General features: G+C 46.0%; 1 protein-coding gene across 1 annotated transcript in view; it reads left to right on the forward strand.

Annotated features, from left to right (window-relative positions):
• Positions 1-7,775: 7,775 nt before the first annotated feature.
• Positions 7,776-22,166, forward strand: part of Prom1 (prominin 1) — a 90,623-nt gene continuing 76,232 nt past the window's right edge. Inside the window, exon 1 of the mRNA XM_051174042.1 lies at positions 7,776-8,071. Coding sequence (XP_051029999.1) covers positions 7,822-8,071 — 250 coding nt within the window. The 5' untranslated portion in view covers positions 7,776-7,821. The remainder of the gene's footprint in view (positions 8,072-22,166) is intronic.

Below are 22,166 nucleotides of genomic sequence, written 5' to 3' on the forward strand. Positions count from 1 at the left end.
TTTCATGGGGGGCACCCATGCTAGGGTGAGCTTTTCTGCTGATGCAGCCACCTTTGAGTTACCCACACTCCTTTAAGGAACCCCCACTCACATTCCTATAACTACCCCCCCCCCAAATAATGGTTTAGTTTACCAGGCTAGATTTAAGAAAAAATGCTTCTTTGGTTTATTATGAGTGAATGTCCTATTTGGAGTGAGTAGCCATTTGCTCACATTTCCGGAGTGGGGTGGGGGGGGGTGGAGTCATGCAGCAATGGTCCCCCACTTCAACTTCATGTGGCACTGGTCAGGGGCACTTTTCACCTATTTTCTGGGTGCTGGAACACAGACCCGTGTTCAGATTTGGGGTTTCCCTAATTCTGTGACCTGAGGCAAGTTATGAAACCTCCATCATTATCATTACTCATCAGTGAGATATCATGAGAACGCTCTCGTTGCTCAGGTTCTATAAAAATTTATTTAGAATTCATGGCCTAGAGCCTCATTATACCGATGCTCTTACTTTGTGGGTGTTACTAGGAACGAAAACCAGTGGGTCACCCTTGTGACTCTTGCAGACATGGGGAGCTGAGATTCAGAAGGACTGAACAAGGGGCAGAGGCCATCAGTGTCTATGCTGCTAAAACTGGCAGCTCAGGGCCAGCTAGCCACTCTCAAGAGAGCCAGCCTTGGTGGAATGGAATGTCTGCCTCGGAGCAGAGAAGCTGGGCGACCTGGAAACACCAGAGACGAAAAAGGAGCTAACTGGCAGTGTTAGACGCTTCCTGATACCCTAACATTGCCGGCCACAGCCCTGTGGATTTTTCAGGAATCTTTCTGTACTGCCACCTCTAGACTTGGAAATACGCATGCTCGAGGTCAATTTCAGCTCTAGGAATGTTTTCATCCTCCTTTCCCATTCTCAGCTTATGCAGATTTTGAGGTGAAAGAATTACTGAATGAAGGTTCATTTGTTGGGGCCAGAGAGATTGGCTGGTTGTTTTTGCAGAGGACCTGACTTCAATTCCGTGCACCCCATGGTGGCTCACAGCCACTTGCAACTCCAGCTTCAGGGGAGCAAACACCTTCTTTTTTCTTCCACGGTCAAGTGGCACACATCCATACATGCAGGTAAAACACTCATACACATAAATAAATCTTTTAGGAAAGCTGATCTGTCCACATACCTTTCATCTACCCAGCCATTCATTGTACCTTTCATCTACCCAGCCATTCATTCTTCTATCAGTCTATCTACCTAACCACCCACACACAATTAATAAGCATGTTTTGCTGGAAGAATTATCCCAATGGTGTTATTCTTTCCCACGTCTATTTCCCATCCACATTTGGTTGAATCCAGGAGTAGGAGTCGATATAAAGTAGTCCCCACCCCTGATAGCACAGCAGAAACATCCCAGCCTCATAATTTATTTTGGGTTTAGTTTTCGGTTTTTAATAAAATGCGCTGGGTCTAAAAAGGCCAGGAAAAAAGCACGGAGGCGAAAGATTTTAGAAGCTAGCCTCCTTCCAAGGAGAGATTTAGGATTAGGTGACAGAGAAGTCTGTTCTGGTGCTGAGCAGGGATTTCAGCAAGGAAATAAATGCTGTCCTGTGGGTGTCCCCAGGGCATTGTGGCCGAGCCGCTCAGAAGGTCTAATCAGAGAGCTCTCAGAGCCCTAGGCTTAGTGCTCTTTAAATTACTGAGCCGGGTAGGAACCCTGTCACCTGGCCACGAGCTCAACCACGGGTAAGTATTGTTTATGTAGGTTCTATCCCTAGATGTCGCCCCGGGACCCAGGAGGGCGCAACAGGTTCTCAGAGTCCTGGGGTCCAGTAGTCTTGCCTCTTGCGCCCCTAGCCAACCCAGGGCGGGGCAGCGGGGCGGTCCTCACCCAGCAACCCTGGATATGCCCCGAGACCCGACTTTAAATAATTTACGACCAGGCGGAGGGAGCTACCCCGGAGGCGTGGGGCTGGCTGGAGGGCGCCGAGACCCCGGAGGGGGATGGAATGGAGCGGTGAGTAGTTCCGAGTGCGGACCCGGCTAAGCGCACCCTCTTCTAGAACACTCAGGGTAGGGATGGGGAGTGGAGGAGGTTCCCCAGCGCCTCCTACTGCCTCCACAGCAGGTGGCGGGAGCCTAGATTGCCTTCTGGGAGCTGGAGGGACCGCAAGGTGTTTTGAGTGCCGGCCACTGGGCGATCCCGGGGTCTGGAAGGGCCCGCCAGAGCGTGCAAACTTTTTCCCGCCGTTGTGGCCCGCTTCGTGTGGCGTTGCTCCGCTGGGGTGCTCCTTCCATCCTGTGGAGGGGGGTGGAGGTCGCTGGGTTCCGGCGAGCTAACAGGCGGCGGGAGTCCCAGGCTATCCGCCGTCTCTCGGAAAGGGCGGCGAGAGGAGAGGACCGAGTCTCAAGACTCCATCCTGGTCTTGAGAATTCTGCTGCGGTAAGGAGAGCCCCGGGAAAGGCCCGGGGGACGCGGGGCTCCGAGCCACGGTCCGCTACCTATGTGTTACCGGCCCGAGCCGGAGGGCGACGGGGGTGCAAGAGCAAACCGCCTCCCCGCGGCCGTTGCAAAGCGCACGCACCCGGGGCTGGAAGCCCTGGCTCCAACCAGCCCTCCGGGTCGCACAGCGCCGACACTTGCGGTTTGCCTCGGGATGGAGACCAGGGGCGCTCCAGGCATACCTTGACCGAGTGCAGGGACCGGGGCAACAAAGAGGCGTGTGGATAGACCAGAGCTTTCGTGGCTGCTGGAAGATCCCGGCTCGGGCTGAGTTTCTGAGAGCGGGTCGGAGAGAGGGACTGTGAGGAGCTCGGCTCCGGTCCTCAGCTCGTGCCCTACGGGGACTCAGAGGGGAAACGCCGTAGTGGCGCTCGGGACGGCGGGTCTCAGGGATGGCCCCCTCCCCCAGGCGACAGCGGATTCCTGGAGGCTCCTAGCTTCGCGCGCCGCCTCGCAGCCGGCTCTATTGTGTTCAGCAGCCCGGGAGAGGCCCCTGCGAAGGAGGGAATGAGGGAGGGAGGGCACCCGTCTGGTGGCAGTTTGTAGGGGAAGGCAGCGGAGGAAAGGTGCCCGCGTTTCATGCAGTTCCTGCTTGCTCCGGGAGCCAGCTCCGTTGCTCTCTTGTACAGTTGTGGACTTCTCTCATGCCCCGGCGGAGAAAGGTTTGCTCGGTGCCTTGTGGGTTGTTGCTGGCCTTTGTTAAGCGAGTGAGAGATCGAGGACCTTGCAGGCCCCTCCGCCCCGAGTTACTAGAGACCCAAGCAGTTTGAACAATGAGTTGCCTTGAGTCATAAGAAAAAAACTTTTTTTTTTAAATTCTTTTTTGATTGACCAATTGAATATTGGCAAATTCATACGGTTCAGCTTGGATAAACTACTTACTTTTCTTACTCATTTGTGAAGCTATCTCTTTGAATCTCTACAGAGCTGACCTATATCTGCATGAGCCTAGGAGTCACGGTGGTTAGCCTCGAGCATTAGAAGTTTATGGACAACACACGCTGTAACAAGTTCTTTACCTGTTAGCATGTTAATCTGCCAACCCCATGCAAAGGCCACTTACTACACAGGAGAGAAAGTAAGCAAATGCCAGGGTTGCAGGGGTTAGTGGGACCAGAGACCCAGCTCTGTTTGAAAACTTGGGGACTTTTGCTGTTTAGCAGGGCCCTTTAGTTTTTAGTTTTTTTTGTTTTTTTTTTTTTTGTTTTTTTTTTCTTTTAAGTGTTCCATAAAATTTTTACGGACTTCCTTATGATTTCTGTGTTGAATTGTTTCTCAGTGTTCTAGTTCAGTGAAGCAAACAAACACACCAAAAGGACAGGTTGAAAATAACACTAGGAGCTAGCCAGAGAAATGGCTCCGTGGTTGGGAGCATTGGGGGGGCTCCTCTAGAGGACCCGGGTTCAATTCCCAGCACCTACATGGCAGCTCACAACTGTCGATAACTCCAGTTTCAGGGAATCCATGGCAACAGGTATACATGTGGTGCATATATATATATATGCATGAAGGCAAAATATTCATGTAAGATGAAATCAGTCAACCTTAAAAAAGAAAATACTTTACATATTGTTGAGTTTGTTTATAATTTGAGGGAAATAGGTCTTGTCAATTGTGAAGAACCACCTCCTTGCTTTTAAGAACCAGGAAGCTTTGTTACAAAGATACAAACTAATCTAGCATTTGTGTAACAAACAGATGTTCTTGGGGGACAGGGACTTAGAGGACATGGCAGGAGGGTTGGATAGTCTGTCTAAGCAACACAGGACAGGTGGCAGGCCCCCTGATTGGTGCATAATTGTAATGGGCACAGCAGATCTTGGATATGGCTACAGTATTGCAACCAGTATTCCTAGAATGAATTAGAAAAGGTTCAGCTTCAGGATCTGTCCCAGGCTCAGCCCAAGAGAAAGCATCTGGCCAGCCTAGATGGCTCACCCCAGGACCCATTGGGGCACCCCAGCTGGCCTCACAATGAGAGGTAGGGCTACTCCCCAGAGCACTCATAAAGGTGGGCTCAGAAGTCAAGTAGCCCCTCATCCCCAAAGCAGCGCCCCACAAGACAAACATTTACATCCATCATGGGGATCCTTGGAAAAGAGTGAGCCACTTCCCATCAAACAGAGCAAAGGGAGCGAAGCTAGTGGGTCACGCCATTTGCTTTCAAAAGCAGCACTTGCAGAAATGCAGCTCAGACTCAGAACCAAGCCTAACTTTAGCGGGCCCCTTTCCCTATTTGAATATAGTGCATTTGGAGTGAAAACCAACAGTGTGCCCCACTAACCAGGAAAATGGTCAGGCAGGCTTTGCCAACTATGACCCATTTAAAGGAGTGGATCTGGAGGAAGCAGATTCCAAAGCTTACAATCGTGAGGATCTCAAGAGATGTGCTCCCACCCCGGATGTTCTGAATTTTGCTATGTCGACCAGGTTGGCCTCAAACTCAGGGATTCACCTCTTCCTGGGGTTTTCATGTTAACTATCATTGAGGAGAAACAACTGCCTGCTCTGTAACTCTTGCGACTTTGATATTTATTTTCTTAAATTTTAATACTGAAGAGGGACTGCACTTTTTTGCAGGGGGTGTTAGGAAATGTGGACCCCGAATCCCACTTAGCCTCTAAAGTAATGGGCACCTCCATCTCTGCCTTGGTGAGCAGAGGTATTCTCTTCCCTTTGGGATTTCCTCTGTTCATTTTCCGAAGGGGAGCTGAGGATTGTTTATTCTATCTGTGGCTGTAGCTTGGTCTCATTACCAGGAAGTGTGTCTTTCTCAGCACCTGAGCCTTTAATCCCTCCAGCCCTGAGTCCCTTTAGCAAAGAACAAGCTGAGGCATGTGGTGTGTGTGTGTGTGAGTGTGTGTGTGTGTGTGTTCAGAAGAAGCCCTTGGGAGCCATCACCAGGGTCACAGGGCACATTGTGGCTATGGAGGAGCTTGATCCCCGGAGCCACCTGGAGACGGAAGCAGCTGGTAATTTGCTAGAAGAAGCCTTCAGAGGTGTTCTGTTGTATGTAGCTGTTCAGAAGTAATTGGAGCAGCATGGGAGGTAGAAAGGAGGCACAATCTGAAGGGATTATAGGTATATGGGATATATAGGAATTCACATTCCTAGAGATAGGAATTTGTGTCTTCATCCAAACTGCTCAATAGGTCCTACCTCTTACCTGGTTTTAATGTGCACTTGTTCTGAACTTGGGAGGTAAATCCTGTACTACATTTTGTGGTGGCCCCTCCCTGAGCTGCTCTCATCAGGATCTGACTTAGAGTAGAGGCAATTCTTGATTGCCCCCACATCTCATTCCCAATCTGAATTTTAGGGCAACTTTATGCTTACCCTGAAAGTGTCTATTTAGCACAAAAAAATGAAAGCCTGTCTTCAACTCCTTTTATCAGAGAACTTTCATATTTTTGTTTTCTTTTTCTTTTTCTTTTTTGTTTTTTTCCTTGTTTTTTGAGACAGGATTTCTCTATGTGCCTTGGCTGTCCTGAAACTTGCTCTGTAACTAGGCTGGCCTAGAACTTGTCTCCTGCCCTTGTCTCCCAAGTGCTGGGTTTAAAGGTGTGTGCACCACCACTGCTTGGCACACAAGAACTTTTTAATGCAAGTCTGGAAATATAGGCATACAAATTAAACATTTACTGATAATAGACGATAAATAATTTTATTTCAAAAACAATTTTAGAATTATATAATTTACCACTTACCTAAAGCAAATTTACACTCGAATAAATAAGGTGAACGTGCTTGTTTGTTTAACACAGTACAACTCAAAGATATACTAATTTGAAACATGCCAAGAAATGACGGTAGGAAAGTATTAAAGTTCCCTGTTTTCCATAATTAAATCATTATGTCTCTATGCAAGCAGAACTCTTTGTATGTTAGGGAAAACATTGCACTTCATAAGGTGCAGCAGTCTGGAATCTGAAATAAGGCATGTCTGGTAGTGTGCATTCCAGCTGCATGGCACAATGGCATGTATAGTGCAGAGCATGTATGCTGTGTGTTCAGAACCAAGGCTACAGCGAAGCCTCATGCAACACTGGCGAGCTGTGCAGTCTACAGCCTTCTTCTAGGTTGCTTACTGATTTGTTTACCCTCGTGAAAAATAGTGCAAGAAGTAGTCAGGAGTTTTGGCTTTTGCCTTTGTTTGTTAGAGACATGGTTTCACTGTGTCACCCTGGCTGTCCTGGAACTCACTCTGTAGACCAGGCTGGCCTTGAATTCACAGAGATCTGCCTGCTTCTGCCTCTTGAGTGCTGGGATCAAAGGTGTGTGCCACCAATGCCCGGTGTGGGTTCTTTATTTCTTGTATTTACATGCTGAGCAGAGATGCCTTCTGTTAGAATAGAATGAACCTGTGTTGCTCTTCATCATTGCTATGACCCTCCCCCTTCCCAGATATGACCATCATTAGGATTCCTGTTTTGCCACAGACCATCCCAGCCGGGTATGGGGGTCCCTGGGACGAGGGTTCTCGATGACTAGGTGGGTAAGGAAACAAAACACAGAGGCAGTTTGAATCTGAGTGTATTTTGCAGCTTTCAAGAAAGGCTTTTCATCCAGGATAAAGAATAGCTTCTCAGAGATTGTGTTCATTGAAGCAAATCCAGATAGAACAAATGACATCATCGTTGTTAGGTACGGTAATCTACAACTTATTCAAGGCTAACAGTAAATCAGGAAATCATTCAAGGTTAACCACAACTAACCGCCTATTTTCTAAGATCAGGCTAATAAATCTTTATGGTCAGTTATTGTTTAATATTTGTTGGCTAGTGCCTAAGAATCTTTGAAATATTGAGCTATTTTGATTTTTTCCTATCAAAAGGCTTTCTTGACCAAATGTTTAAACCCACTTTCAGTTATACATATGCAGCCATACTGTTTTGCATCATCTCTTCAAAGGCGACCCTGTCATGGTGTCCAGTCATGGCCACTGTGACTTGGAATGTCCATTTCCAAGAACAGATGGCTTCCTAAACCCTGTCCCGTCCCCGGAAAGGGCTGTGTTCTGAATCATCCCCCCCACCCCCCAGCTCTGACAGCCCCTACCTGCAGCTCTGTGGCAGCTGGGTGCTTGATTTCCAAGCACCCTGATTAGGCCTGAGTGTTTAACTCTAAGCCATGCCATATCCTCTGGGGTGGGCTCCTGGGGCAGGCAAGGTGGTCCCTAAATAACCAATGTTCTTTCTTTCCCTACCAGGTAATACCTTGAGTGAATGACCTCCTTGGAGACCATTCCTCTACTCCTCTTGCTACCAGCCAGGAGGCAGAAGATTCCACAGGTCCAGGAAAGGCCCACCGCCTCTGACCTTCCAGTAGCTACCTCATGCTTGGTGGCCTAGGATGTAGGATGACTATGACTCTTGTCTTCAGTGTCCTGCTGCTACTGGGGTTGTGTGTAAATGTCGCTGCAGGGGGCCCATTTACATCTGCAAGCACTCCTGGGGCCTTGAATTATGAGTTGCCTACTTCAGAGTATGAGACTCCAGACACATTCAACGCTGGAATCGTTGGCCCTCTCTACCGAATGGTACACATCTTCCTCCACGTGGTCCAGCCAAATGATTTCCCTATCGGTAAGTGTTGACCACAGAGAAGACAGATTTGTCTCTCTTGGTTTCTGAATGACCACACCACTGTGCAGTAGTAAGTACGAGGTTCAAAGCATTGGCTATCCAGAGGCAGAAAATATTTATATAGAATTTAGAAATATGTGTATCTGGCTAAGCTAGATGAGGAACAAAATCAAATTTCTGTCTAGTTGGCTTTTCCTTTTATGTTGCTTTGCTTTGCCTTGAGCAATGCATTGTTCCAAAGCACAAACACACAATGTGAAAATGCAAGTTCTTTGTTGTGGAATGAGAGACTGATGAGAGACCTGACAGCTGATGGTTGTGTCCCTTAAAAATTTAACTCTTTTCTGCCCACCACCAAATGCAATCTTAGAGCAAGTACAGACCTGTCTAGACCTGAATTCTGATTGAGGGTTTCAGTACTAAGAGTTTGGGGGGGGGGTTGTTGGTCACTCCAGGGCGGTGGAGATTTGTGGTCAGGGCTTTTGTTCTCTGTACACAATACTGGTATTTCTTTGGCCTTCTTGTAATTCTTTAACCTGGAACAGGGACAGTCCTGTGAGACAATGGCATGAATTTTTTTTTTTTTTTTTTTTTTTTTTTTTTGTGAACTTAATTTAAGTTACAGCTCTCCTAAGCTTGACAGAAATTTGAGTACTGTCATTGGTTATAAAGTTGTGGCAACCCAAAAGATGAAATTAGAAGACAATAAAATGAGGAGAGCATAGATGGTCTTGGCTAGTGTTTTAAGAGGCGTGTCTGTGTGTGTGTGTGTTTGTGTGTGTGTGTGTGTGTGTGTGTGTGTGAGTGAGAGAGAAAGAATATTTTATCACAATAAAAACTGAATGAGAATAGGGTCGTTTATCTGTTTATTAACATTTTTATTGTGTTTGTGTTAGATTAGCTTGGCACAGTCTGAAGTACTCTTGTCAAATTTCTGTTTAAATTTCAATTCTAAGAAATAAGTCAGTCTGGGCGTTTAGTGTCACTGAAGATGACCTTGAAATAATGCTGTTGGCTGCTTCTTTTAAGTTGGAAATCCATAAGATGAATGAGAACAGGAGAGGTTAGCTGTTAGCGATGATTGCATAATATCTGTTTGGAATAGCTGTCTTGATTTTTTTTTTTTATAGAGTTATTATGAATGTAACTCTAGAAACAGGTAATTCCTACTATTCCTAGTCATTTTTTTAGTTTTGTTTTTAGAGACAGGTTTTCTTTGTGTAGCCCTGGCTGTTCTGGAACTCACTCTGTAGACCAGGCTGACCTTGAAGTCATGGATCCACCTGCCTCTCCCTCCTATGTGCTGGGATTAAACATGTTCTCTACTACAGCCTGGCTCTTCATTATTTTAAAAAATCTATTTGTGTGCATGTATCTCTAGTGATTGTAGATGCACTTTTGCACAAGGATGAAGGTGTGTGTGTGTGTGTGTGTGTGTGTGTGTGTGTGTGGTGTGGTGTGTGTGTGTGTGTATGCTAGAGGCTGATGTTGGATATCTTTTATTGCTTTCCACCAGTTGGATGCGTGCACACTACCACACCTCTCTTGTTCATGGTGCTGGCAATCCAGTCTCAGGTCCTCATGCTTGCATGGTTGATATTTTCCAACTGAGCCATCATCTCCACAGTCCTTAACCACCATTTAAAAATGTATGTACAAAGCTTAGAATTCAGTTGTTTTGTGTGAATTCACAGTGAGTTCAGAAGAGTTGAATCTGGCCATATCTCACTCTATGGCACATCTTACAGTTAGCTTATCCTACAGTCTCTTTCCATACCCTGTTCCGTGTTACTCCCTCTAGATTTCATAGGAAGTCTCTTCATGCCCAGTAAAACAATGCACATTCAGAGCCTTCATTTCAATGACCAGGCTAGCTGAGGCTTTTGAATTCCATTAGCAACATTGCTAGCTTAGAAAAGAGCTGTCTGAGGAGCTTAAGTCTGAACATTCTGAAGGTGTCAGCCTGGCTGGTAGCTTGGGCTCATCATAATGAAGTGAGACATGCCCAAGTTGCAGAAGCAGACCAAAGCAGAACAGTTTTTCCTTGGGGGAAAATTATTAGAGTGTTTCCAGGACACAATGTTGAATTTGACAGTTGACACCTTAGGGCTTATATTTTCTTCTCTCATCCCAGTTTCTTTTACATCATTCCATCCAATTGCTAGATTTCATAACGGTCTCCAAGTGTCCCTAAGTGCTTTGTATTGCCATGGGCATAAATGAAATAGTCATGGCATTATCTGAGGCCCATACATTTCATAGGCACCAAATCACGGGGAATATTAACCCAAACAGAAAACTTTGAGACAAGTGTATTATGTTGATAGACGGTATGCTGGGTAGTTCTGTGTCAATTTGACACAGCTAGAGTTATCTGAAAGGAGGGATGCTTACCTGAGAAAAATTACATGAGCATATAGGGGTCATTCTTATCTAAGCCACCACAGTGAGCAAGGGGACATGTTCCTGGAATAGTTTGGCCAAGGTCAATAACAGCCGAAGCTGGAAAGAAGGTAGGCCAGGCCACATTCCTTGGAGAAGCATTTACTGAACAAGCCAACTTTCTGTGATGTCTCTGTGGGGTGTTGAGAGCCAGAGTCTAAGTGGAATTGGGTTGGGGGAAGAGTGCTGGAGGGGAGATCACATGGCCTGTGGGTATGGGCATATCTGTGGGTTTGTCTTGACTGCCTTAATTATGGTGGGATGGAAGACCCACACTGGATGTGGACAGCACTGTTTTATGAGTCTGGCCCTTACACAGGTGCTCCTCCAGCCATCTAGAGGGATAATTATGAGCATATAATGATGTAGAAAGCAGGGGTGGGGGGAGGCATGCAACGAATGCCTTACCCATTTCATGTCCAAAGGACCATGCTTGCTTGTATCTTAGTTTTTACAATGTCCTGCAGGGGTGATCAAGGCCAACTTGCTAACTTTCAGATGGTTGTTTCTTGTCCATGGACTCTGACTGTAAGCATAACCCACTCTGTAGTCCTCATTTGTGAGGCTTAAATGAGATGTCGTCTGCAAATCCTATGTTTAAAACCATGCCTGAATGGCATTAAGCAAAATCAATAATTGGGGCTGCTATTAACTTTATTATCTGAGAGGAAAATTTGGCCAAATACGATGCTTAAGTTAATACAGGGAGGGGACGTGGGAAAGGGATGACTCCCTGGACATCATTCAAAGCAGTTCTATGACTTCCTAGGGTGTCCAGTCCATGTGTGGCTGGCAGACCTCTCAGTACTAGAGCAGGCGCCAGGACCCAGTGCTTAGTGCCGTTCTGAGTGGTCTCCTCTCCTCATAAGAATGGCTGTGTCTACTGGGCTCTTGGGCTTTCTCTGCTTCTTTACTGCCGTCCCCTGCAATGAGCCCACAAGGCATGCTTTGCTACCAGTTAATTCACCGAAATCCTCCACAATTTTTGGAGGTGGGTGGTGGTCATAGGTGGGGTGTCAGTGATGATCATTTGTTTCTTTACAGGCTGGGAAACTGAGTTAGAAAGAGCACGTGTTCAAGTTGCTAGAAAAAGGCGGACTGGGAGGAGACCTTTGTTTCTGAGACGCAGGGTTTCTCCAGTAGTCCTTGGCTTCCTGTGGGTGATTGATTCTTTTTTCCTTTTATTTTAATATGATGCTCTTAAAATAACCATGGGTCAGGTATTGTAGCAAAAACTACAAACAATGAGAAGAACAACAGCCAGAAATGTTTTTAAAAAGAAAGTGTAAAAATAACCATGAGACAATATGAGAAGCGGTCGCCTTCTCAAATGTGGCAGCAATGAGTTTGTTCTAAGACTCAGCTGTTCTGAGGAAGCAAGCAAAGGAAAAAAAAATAGTTTTTGGTTTTATGAAATACTCTATAAAATAATTGTTCACCCTGCTTTAGCATATAGTATATTCTTGAATTAGATTTCAGGATGGGTGACCTATTTCCAAAAGTATTTCCAGACTAATCTGATTTGCCCCTGGAATCGGGTGTATGTGGGTGTGGCCTTGGCTGCGGGGTAGAATTGGTACATGAGGGTGAGTAGTAAGGCCAGGTTCCCATGGAGTTTGGGATCCCCTGGGGACCCTAGAGTGTATACACTCTCTATCTTGCCATTAAATGAACTCATTGGCTGAGGTGATCAAAAGAGTTGAACATCAGGATGGGGGGACTGAGCCATGGCACTGAGTGGGGCGTGAGTGAGATGGCCTTGTTGTCAAGATTCCCTCTGCCTCCTCTCAGAACTCCTGGAGGCCTTAGCTCCCTGCCTCTGCCCAGCCCCCACTCTCAATTCCACAGTCTTTGCTGTATAGAAAATATTTCCCCTTGTTACAGGTTTCAGATTAACTTCCTGGAGAAAGCCCAGGGCAGGCCATCTTCAATTCTAAACCCTTAGGGAAGCCAACCAACCATGGATCCTCTCAATAAGTATGGCCAGGGTAGTGCTGAGTGGGCCTGGCTGCTTCTAGCCATCGCTGTCACTACAGCATCGGAAGCGGAGAGAGGTGGTTCCAGGAAATTGCTTAGCCAGTGGACAGTCCAACAGGTGTGTGTACCTTTACTAACATCTAGGCACCGGTAGATTATAGCACCTGTATGTTTCCTCCTAGTTCATACAAAGTAGTCATTGTCCTTTAACGATCATGTGACTCATGTTGGCACTGAACCTTGCCAAAAAATAAGGTCACCAAGGCAAAAACTGACGTGGTTTGTTCCTTCCTCCCCCTGCGTCTCTTTTCCTCTGGTGCCAGCCACCTCACAGGGTCACAGGTTCTCTTAGCGCCTCATTCTACACAAGTTAAGGCTGAGGCCACAGCACTGAGTGGCTTGCCCAGGACCTGCAGCTAGCCAAGCAGCTGGCTGCAGCTGTGAGGCTCCCAAGGAAAGTGACAGTCAAAAGACTTTAAGAGAGTGCTTCATGTCCCTTGTGCTGATGGCCCCAAGGCCACACTGATCATCATTATGTTTATTTACGTATGTGTTTGTGCACATGCCTGCACACGTACTGCTGTCCTGGTACACATATGGGAATCAGAGGACAGCATGCAGGAGCCGTTCTTCTGCCTCCCCCACATAGGTTACAGGGAATCGAACACAGATTGTCCAGATTGGTGGCCGGTGCCTTTATCCGCAGAGCCACCTTGCCAGCTTCCATGCTGACCCTTGACCAATGTTACTGACTCTGTGGATAGAGATGTTTCATCCACACTGCTTGCAGGGTCCCCAGTGATGTGCGTGTGCATATGTGTGTGTGTGTGTGTGTGTATACGTGCGTGTGCATGCTTGGGTGAGCAGTGAGTGTGTCATGGTATGACAAGCACCTCAGTCCTGCGTGTAATGTCTCCAGCTTCATAGCACAACCACACAGCCAAACTGCAAGGAGGAGTTGTCCTGCCAACTGCCAACGATTGATTGCCTTGTTTCCTAGTACGCAAAGTCTCTGGTTGAAATGCAGTCTCTGGTTGAAACGTGATCCTGTTTTTCTGTAAGCTACTAGAAAGCAGCAGGAAAAGTCCTTCAAAAGGCTCTAGAAGCAGGGCTTCCTGCTCTGTGGGGCCCTGCCCTGCCTGACTGGAATGCTTCAGGAGTTTTCCCCAGCCTCTGTAGGAAGTAGAAGATTAGTGTGGGCATAAACATAGAGGCACAGCTGTAGAATGAAGCCAGCCTGGGGGGGGGGGCGCAGGCCCTGAGCCCTTGGAGTAGCAGCTGTAGAGTGAGGTCTGCATAGGATAGTGCCAGGTTGGTGCTCCCCAGCAGAGTAAACATTCACCTGCTTGAGAGATCAGAACCCCGCTGTGTGACCGGATTTACAAAGCCCCATGCTCTGAGTGATGGTGAAGAGCCTGTGCCCTGGGTCAGCCTCCTAGCTTTGGGATGGTGAGCAAGTTACTTAACCGACCCCTCTGTTCCTCTAGAAGATGGCAGTTAATAACAGGATCTACTTTGGTGTCAACTGTATTTAAGTACTAAGAAAGTGGTATTTATGAAGCACTTAGAATAACACTTGGTAGTAACACTCATTGGTATTTCTTTGTTTACCCAATAACACAAGAATGTTTGTAATCTTGTACAGGTTAAAGTCAGGTTCCCAAATTCACAGAGACAAGAGAAGCAGTTATGTGACCTTTGCTTGTTGGCTTTACAGGGTAGTGGTGACAGATGGTCCCAGTCTGAGACACTTACACCAGCCCTAGAATAGTCTATCCACAGCTGGAAGCCAAGAGTCTAAAATGAAGGCCTGGGTCCCTCCTAAGGACCCAGGAGAGAACGCAACTGACTTCCTCCAGTCTGGTGGTGCCAAGTGTTCCTTGGCCTGTGTAGGGTCACTGTGGTCTGTCCCTCCTCCTCTTTTTAGGGCGCTGCTATCCCAGGATGCACTAATCTCTGGACACTTAGCGCATCAGTTAAACTATGTAAAGACTTTGCACAAATAACATTTGCAGGTTCTAGGGCTGAGACTTGGATGTGTCATTTTAATGGCCCCCATTCCACCCGCTACATCTTTTCCATTCTCCCTCAACTCTCTCAATAACCCTACCTATGCACCTCAGAGACACTAAGCCTCGATTTCTGCTCTTAGTGAAATCTCTAGTGAACCAGCTTGTAGTCTGGTTCCTCTGATTCTGAGCACTCATTCCAGCTCTGCAAAGCCTTCCTTCCGGGTGTGAGCCTGGTGTTGTCTGGCTGAAGTCAGCTCTGACACAGGCAGGCTGGGCTACGGTCATTCCGTGGTATGACTGGTGTGCTCGGGGCAGTTCTGACTGATAGAGGTGGAAAGGAGAGGGGATTCCACCCAGGGTGTTTGAACTGAGCTCAGAGTGTGTGGTTGAATCCCAGAAGCAGGGAGAGGTTGAGTGATGCAAGCTGAGATAGGGACTCAGGAAAGGACCCAGAGGGCAGGAAAGTGAGCTGGGAGGGCAGGGTTTGTAGGGTAGATGGATGTCAGGCTGTGGCGTGTCCACTTAAGGTTCCACAGATAATAGGAAGCAAGAGATCACTAAGAAAACCTATGTTCTTGACCAAAAATAGCTACGTGTGGGAGGCCACAGAGATGTGTTCCACTCAGTGTCCTAAAAATTCCTGGTATGTCTGCAGTAGTTAGCTCACTGTTACTCCAGCTTCAGGGTCATACAGGAGCTTAGGTGAAATTCTTAATTATAGTAATTTCTTACTTAAAAAAAAAAAACAGTTAAAAAATGTCAGTGTAAAAATATGTGTACAGACCAACGTGGGTGAGCTATCAAGTCGGCTTGTCACAAATGTGACAAGGAGAGGACCTGTGTCCCAGACCTAATACTTGCTTTCTGGTCACTGTCTGCCAAGAATAACTAGCCACTCTGCCTATTTGCAGTGGCAAGGAGTAGTTACTCCTGGTAGAGTAGTCACCCCAAATGTACTCCATTGCTTCCAACTTCTCATTTATAAAGCTATTTGTTATGTGTAGTTGTAAATATTATTTCTCATTTTATGCTATTCTACTACACGTACATATTGGAATTAGTCCACCACCAACTGATTCGCATTTGAGGGTTTCTGTGAGCATTTTCTAGTCATCTTTCAGTGACTTCACACATGTTTCCATTCATGTGAATTGTTGGAATTTTTTTCCCGACCAGTACTATACGTTTTCCCAAGTGAATATGCTGAGTCTTTAAAAAAAAAAAAAAAAAAAAATTACTGAGGACTCAAGGGAACGGCTCAGAGTGAAGTGCCCGCTGTGCACGCATGAGGACTTGAGTTCAGGTCCCCAGAACTCAGATAAAAATCAAGGCACACACTTGTAACCAGGGATGTGGAGAAAAAGGCAGATTCCTTAATCTCACCTACCAAAGCAATGGGGCTCAGGCTCACTGAGAGACCCCATCTCAACACACGAAGGGCGAAACAACCCACGATAGAGACCCGATGTTAACCTCTGGCTTCCATGCACACACGCACTAGCACACTAACGCATGTGCCTCAATACATATGAAAAAGAAAATAGTAAAACATTGCTAGTATTGAGAAGTATACAAGGGCAGGGGCAGAATATGATGAGGCCCACCTTTTCCAACAACACTCTTCTTGGGATACCCATCTCCTAGCCTGTGCCCCTCTCTTTATTTTGAAGCAAATTCCAACTGTTTTGTCATTCATTCGATCCACAGCTGGATAAAGTGGCTTGACTGTATTGATAAAGGTCAGATCAAGGTTCCCATGTGAGGCAAAACAATTTATAGATGTTGACATACAGTCAGACCAAAAGTCAGATAATGAGTGGTTGGTTGTGTCTTTTTTTTAGGTGTTCCTCCTGTGGTGGTCCTGATGGCCGGGGTCTTCTTCACTCAACCTGTTCTCCAATAAGTTTCAACTTTTGAGAAAGAGCCCAATGCTCTGGGAAATTTATAGCTTGAAATTTTCACATATCAGGGGCATCTTTGAATGCTTGTTCTTATTATAACATTTCCTAAGTTTAAAAAATCAAAAGCTTCTTTTAATCAAGGAATTTAAAACACACATTGGCTAATGGTTTGATGTACGGCCAAGACTTAAGTTTTGCTTTTATTATGAGTTAATTGAAGTCCCAAAATTAGTGTTCCTGATATAAATCACACAATGCATCCTTTATACTTTTGGGCTTCTTTGTTTTGATTTCTTTGAAGTATAGCAAAAGCGAAAACACTTGCAATTCAGAGTTCCAGATTTATAGTTTGAGTTTTTCTCATATACACAAATCACTGGCCTTTATTAAGGCTTAACGTTTGATTTATGTCTCTGTGTGTGGTGCTCGGAATTGAACCCAGGGCATGCTCATCTCTTTGACTTATTTTTTTAAGCATTCAGTGGCTTTACATTCATTTTTCTTCAGGTGATATTTAGTCACAACACACTAACAACTCATTATACATAAAAAGCAGAAAATAGCTTGTTAACAAACTTATTGTCATAGGCTGAATTTTACCTATGTAATCACAATTTGTGTATGGAAGTCCTAACCCCTAGTACTTCAGAATGTGGCCTTATTTGCAAATTAGAATCATTGAAGATGTAATTTATGGTTAAGATAGAGTCATACTAGAGCAAGCTGGTGGGAGGTGTGTGTGTGTGTGTGTGTGTGTGTGTGTGTGTGTGTGTGTGTGTGTATTTGTGCTCTTGCTTGCTTGTGTGTATGTGGGTGCTCATATCTGAGTGTATACATAGATGCCAGAGATCCATATCGGGTATCTTCCTCCATTTTTCTCCACCTTATTTTCTGAGACAGGATCTCTTGCTGAACTTAGAGTTTTCTATTTGGGCTAGACTGGCTGATCTGCGAGCCCACAGCATCCTCCAGTCTCTACCTCACGGGTGCTAGCTAGTGTCACAGATGAGGGCTGTGCCTGGCTCTTATCTGGGTGCTGGGGAATCTAAATCCAGGTCTTTATCCTTTCACTGAGCTGTCTCCCCAGCACACCGTGTCTGTCTTTTCAGAGGAGCAAATCTGGAGGCAGACCCAGGGAAATGCTCTACCTAGGTCGCTGTGTGTTTTCTGCCAAACAGGAATAGACCCAGCATTTATAGCTGGCCTTTACTAGCTTCTGGGGTGTAACCATCTTGCTAGGCATGGAGATGGTAGACAAACTTGTGCCTCTCTCTAGCTACCAAACCATTGAAACAATGAACCTGAAGACACTGGTATTCCCTCAGGAGTCTCAGGCTGGGAGAAGGAAAAGGCTGAAACCTAGGGTCTTCAGAGGGGGGACTTGTCTCCTAGAAAAAGATGCACATAGGCTGTCAGATACCTTGCAGTAGAGATTGGGTTAGACAGTGATGGGTCAATGGTGGGCAGAACCATACTGTGACTGCGACTGATTAGTTAAGCATATGTCCTGCCTTCTGTTTAAAACCAAGCCCCATGTCAGGGCCCAGGTTTAACTTTGGGGTCACTGAACCTCTTTCCCCCTCTTCCTCCCCAATGTGGGTACAATGAATACATCTCCTTCCTATGCCTTTTGCTATTACTTGTCTGTTTCTTGGCTTGTTGGGGCTACCAGGGCCTCAGCTCTGACCCTAGCAATCCCAGTAACGTATACGTTTTAAAGGAAAACCTAACACCTTTCCCTCAGTCTTCTGAGACAGTGTCCCCCTTTGCAGCCTATGCTGGTCTTACATTCACTCTGTCTTAGTTATGTTTCTATTGCTGTAATAAAACACAATCAAGGCAACTTCAGAGGTTAAAGTCCATGATGGTGGAGCAAATGCGTGGCACCAGGAATAGCCAGGAGCCCACATGTTGATCACATGCAGGAGGCAAAGAAAGACACTGGGAATGGTACAAATCGTTCAAAATGGAAGTCAGTCCACCCCAGTGACATACTTCCTCCAACGAGGCCACGCCTCCTACTCCTTCTCAGACAGTTCCACACACCAGGTCCATGTGTTCAGACATGAGTCTATGGGGCCATTCTTATGCAAATCACGACTAGGTAGCTCAGACTGGCCTTGAACTTTTGATCCGCCTGCCTGCCTTCTAACTCCAACCCTGAGCCACCACCACCAGATGGATTGAGTTTAGCTTTGGCTAATCTTTCTAATTTTAAAAGTTTGATTTCTTCTTACAAAGTTTGCATTTTATCTATTTCAATGTGACTCTTATTTCCTAGTAAATGCAGTTGAGTCCCCAAAGCTATAGAATCTCCTCAACACAGAACAACAACAGGGAACATAGGAAGAGTCCTAGTGAGGACACAGCGTTGATGGTGTAGTAGATACCAGAGACTTCGAACCAGACCAACGACTGCTCCCAAGGAATGCTTGCAAGTAAAGATTATGGGCAAGAGTCTACAGTGTGACTGACTGTGTCACAGTGCAGTTTCCATGAGGAGAGTTTACATATTTTTCTCATTTTTTTTGACTCTTAAATTTTGTTTTAATTACGGGGTTGGGATGCGAAGGGATGGGAAAAGGAATGGGATCAAGATACATGATGTGAAAGACACATAGAATAAAGTTTTTAAAAAAGTTGTTATGAGCAGGGCGTGGTGGCATACACCTTTAATCCCAGCACTTGGAGGGCATTGGCAGGCAAATCTCTGAGTTTGAGGTCATCCTGGCCTATGACGTGAGTTCTAGGCCAGCCAGGTCTACACAGAGAAACCCTGTTTGGAAAAACAAAAGGTTGTGCTAAGGATTAAATACAGCCTTGGCCGTGTCCTGAAGTACACATGGGCTTTGTCCTGGGCCGTGAGCTGTGTGTGGACCTCATTCGAATGCTCGCTATGCATTGTCTCTCCTTGCCGTCTTCTGGAACTGTATGTGACCCCTTGTCCTCTTAGGATATCATGAAGACAGTTTGCTGGTTGTGCATCAGAAGGAAACAACTCAAGGAACGAAAGCGGCTTCTTTCCCATCTTTAGTTCTTCCTAAACAATTGTCCTGGGTGGTTCTGTGTGTCTGCTGCTGGGAAACTGGAGAGCAGCGTCCCGGTTGGCAACAGGGGTAGGATTTCTGCTGGGGCCTTCTTCAAGTGTTTCTTTCCCAGCTGGTCTATGTGAATGGGTTCCCTGGGGTGGGCTCTTGTTTTTTTCTGCATGGTACGCCCACGTGTGCTGACCTTGTTCTTCTACCCTTACCTTTATTGCTTTCTCAGTCAACTCTGGGATCCCAATAGTCCGTTCATATTCCACATTTCTTTATAAGTTCGTGGATCATGGTTTTGCAGTAGCTCAATTGGATGTTGTTAGTGATTGAATATGGCAACTATGTTAATTGAGCCAAAGGCTCTCTTTGTACGGTCTGGGTGAGGGGAGAGGAGACGGTTGTGTATGCTTTAATATCCTCTTAGACATTGGCTGACCCAGAAGCTCAGCGTAATGAGATTTGGACATGAGCATCTTGGGTGGGGGGGTAATTGAGCAAGACATGTCCAGGGTGGTATTCCAGGCCTACTGACATCATCTTGCGTTTCTTTAAAGAGTGCTCCCCTCCTCCGCCTCCCCAAATACAACCTGTGCATGGATAAAATGAGTGTGTGCTTCTGACACCCAAGCCAAATCAAGTTCCCTGATGTTGGAAATGACAGCTTCACAATCCATAACACAGCAACAGGAGGGCCCAGTCTTGCCGCAGGCCAGTTCACTCACAAAGAAATTGAAACCGAGTGAGTAGTATGTGTCAGATCTGTCCCATTCTGTCTGGCACACCTGTCTTCTCCCAGCTGAGCCTGTCACTCACCAGGATTATGGCCCAGGTTGGCCTTCAGACTGGTGGTTATGCCAGCCACACTGTTCCTGAGACTTTCGTGCATTTCCCTGCCTCCAATCTTTGTTCAGATCATATCCCTTGAGACCATCCCCTCCTCTCCTTCCTTCATTTTTCTTTATCTCATATGCCGTAATATTACAGCAATACCCCCTGTGGTTTCAGTTATCCATATCCTAAAAGTTTTAATTGACATTTTCAGATGTAAACAATCCATAAACTTGCAGGTCGTGTGTTGTTTAGAGTAATGTGATAAATCTTGTGTCTTCCGGATCCATTCTGCTTAGGGCATGATTCATCCCTTTATCCACAGTATCCATGCTGTGTAAGTTACCTACTGTTAGCTGTAGTGAGGTAGTCCTTCTGTAGCACTGACCACGCCCATTGGGGGGTGGAGCGATGGGCGGAGGTGACCTGAGGAAGGAGGTCGGAGGGGGCCAGGAAGGCGCTCTCTCTTGCTGGCGTGACTCGGACAGGAGAGGATCGGGTTGAATTTCCTGGTGTTCATCTGTCTAGGTTGTAAGTTATTTCCCCCTGAATAAACATCTATTCGGCCTATTTGTTTATCGGCCTAAAAAAAAAAAAACAGATATTGCGGTAAATATCACGCCAGCAATATCTGTTTTCAATGATGTGTATTATCGTCTTCATCTGATAGGCTCAGGGACGTTAAGCAATTTACTAAGCTGTACCAAGTACACAACACAAAATGTCAGACTTGAGATTTGAATTCAGAGTTACTTAGTTGCATCGACTATACATTTGGTCACATGCAGTGACACAGTTTAAAAGGGAAAGAAAGTGCTGGCAATGATTAAGTCAGGATAGTGACTGTAAACCAGGACTTAAACAGAAGTTGTAACTTTGCTTTTTTGTGATCCCTCCCCCACAAAGTCTATGCTCGCTTAGATTTGAGTTGGCAGGCTGTGATCACACTGTAATGACCTTGAAGGGAGGTGGTATGCAAGGCTGCATATGGGTTGGTGTATATAGGAGCAGTATGCGGAGTGGAAGGAAGAAGAAAGACCAAAGGAATGGATAACACCAAAGGAATGGATAACAGGTGACTTCACTAAAATCAGCCAGCTTTGGTTACCTCCTGTAGTTTTTATAGCCTTGTTTTATCCTCCCATTTGTCTTTGCTGAAGCACCTGAGGCAGAGGCAAGCAAATGCTAAAGGCAAGCATCACCTAGGTTCCCTTCAGCCACAATAGGCACTTTGAATGAATGTGAAATTTTATATTGTCCTTATAGCCCCAGCACCATCAATAAAAACTGAGTTCTGCTATTAATTTTCACACCCACGCTTTCTTGGCTACCTCTTGACTGATTCTCTCTTTGCCTTGAACCAGAAACCAGCAAACAAGGAGGGAAACTAAAAGCATGCAGTCAGAAAGTTCTGAGCCTGATAAACCAGGGACTCCCTCACGGGCTAACTTGGAGCTGAGAGCAGAGCTTGGAGGAATGTGTTTGTCACTTCCCTCTTCTCTGGGACAGATTCCACAACCTAAGAGAAGTTTCACTTGGCTCACGGTTCGGTCATGTACCATGACAGGAAGGCAAGGTGGCCTGACTCCTTTCTCTGGTGGCTATCAGGGTTTTTTCACATCCTAATAGACCAGGAAGAGAAAGCCAGAGCTTAGTATTCTGTTTTTCTCCTTTTTATTCTGTCAAGGATGCCAGCACATGTGGAGGTGCCTCTTAACTTCCATGTTAGCTCTTCCCCCACGGGTAATACTCTCTGGAAAATTCATATACTAGGTGTTTATTAACCCAGTCAGGCTGACAATAAAGTTAGCACCACAGAACAGGGAAAGTGAATGCAGGGAAGACAGAAAGAGGCGCAAGAACTCATTTTCCTACGATGCTGTACTGTAGTTTTAAA

This window comes from Phodopus roborovskii, unplaced genomic scaffold (genome assembly GCF_943737965.1).
Source record: "Phodopus roborovskii unplaced genomic scaffold, PHOROB, whole genome shotgun sequence".
In the NCBI taxonomy this organism is placed as follows: domain Eukaryota; kingdom Metazoa; phylum Chordata; class Mammalia; order Rodentia; family Cricetidae; genus Phodopus; species Phodopus roborovskii.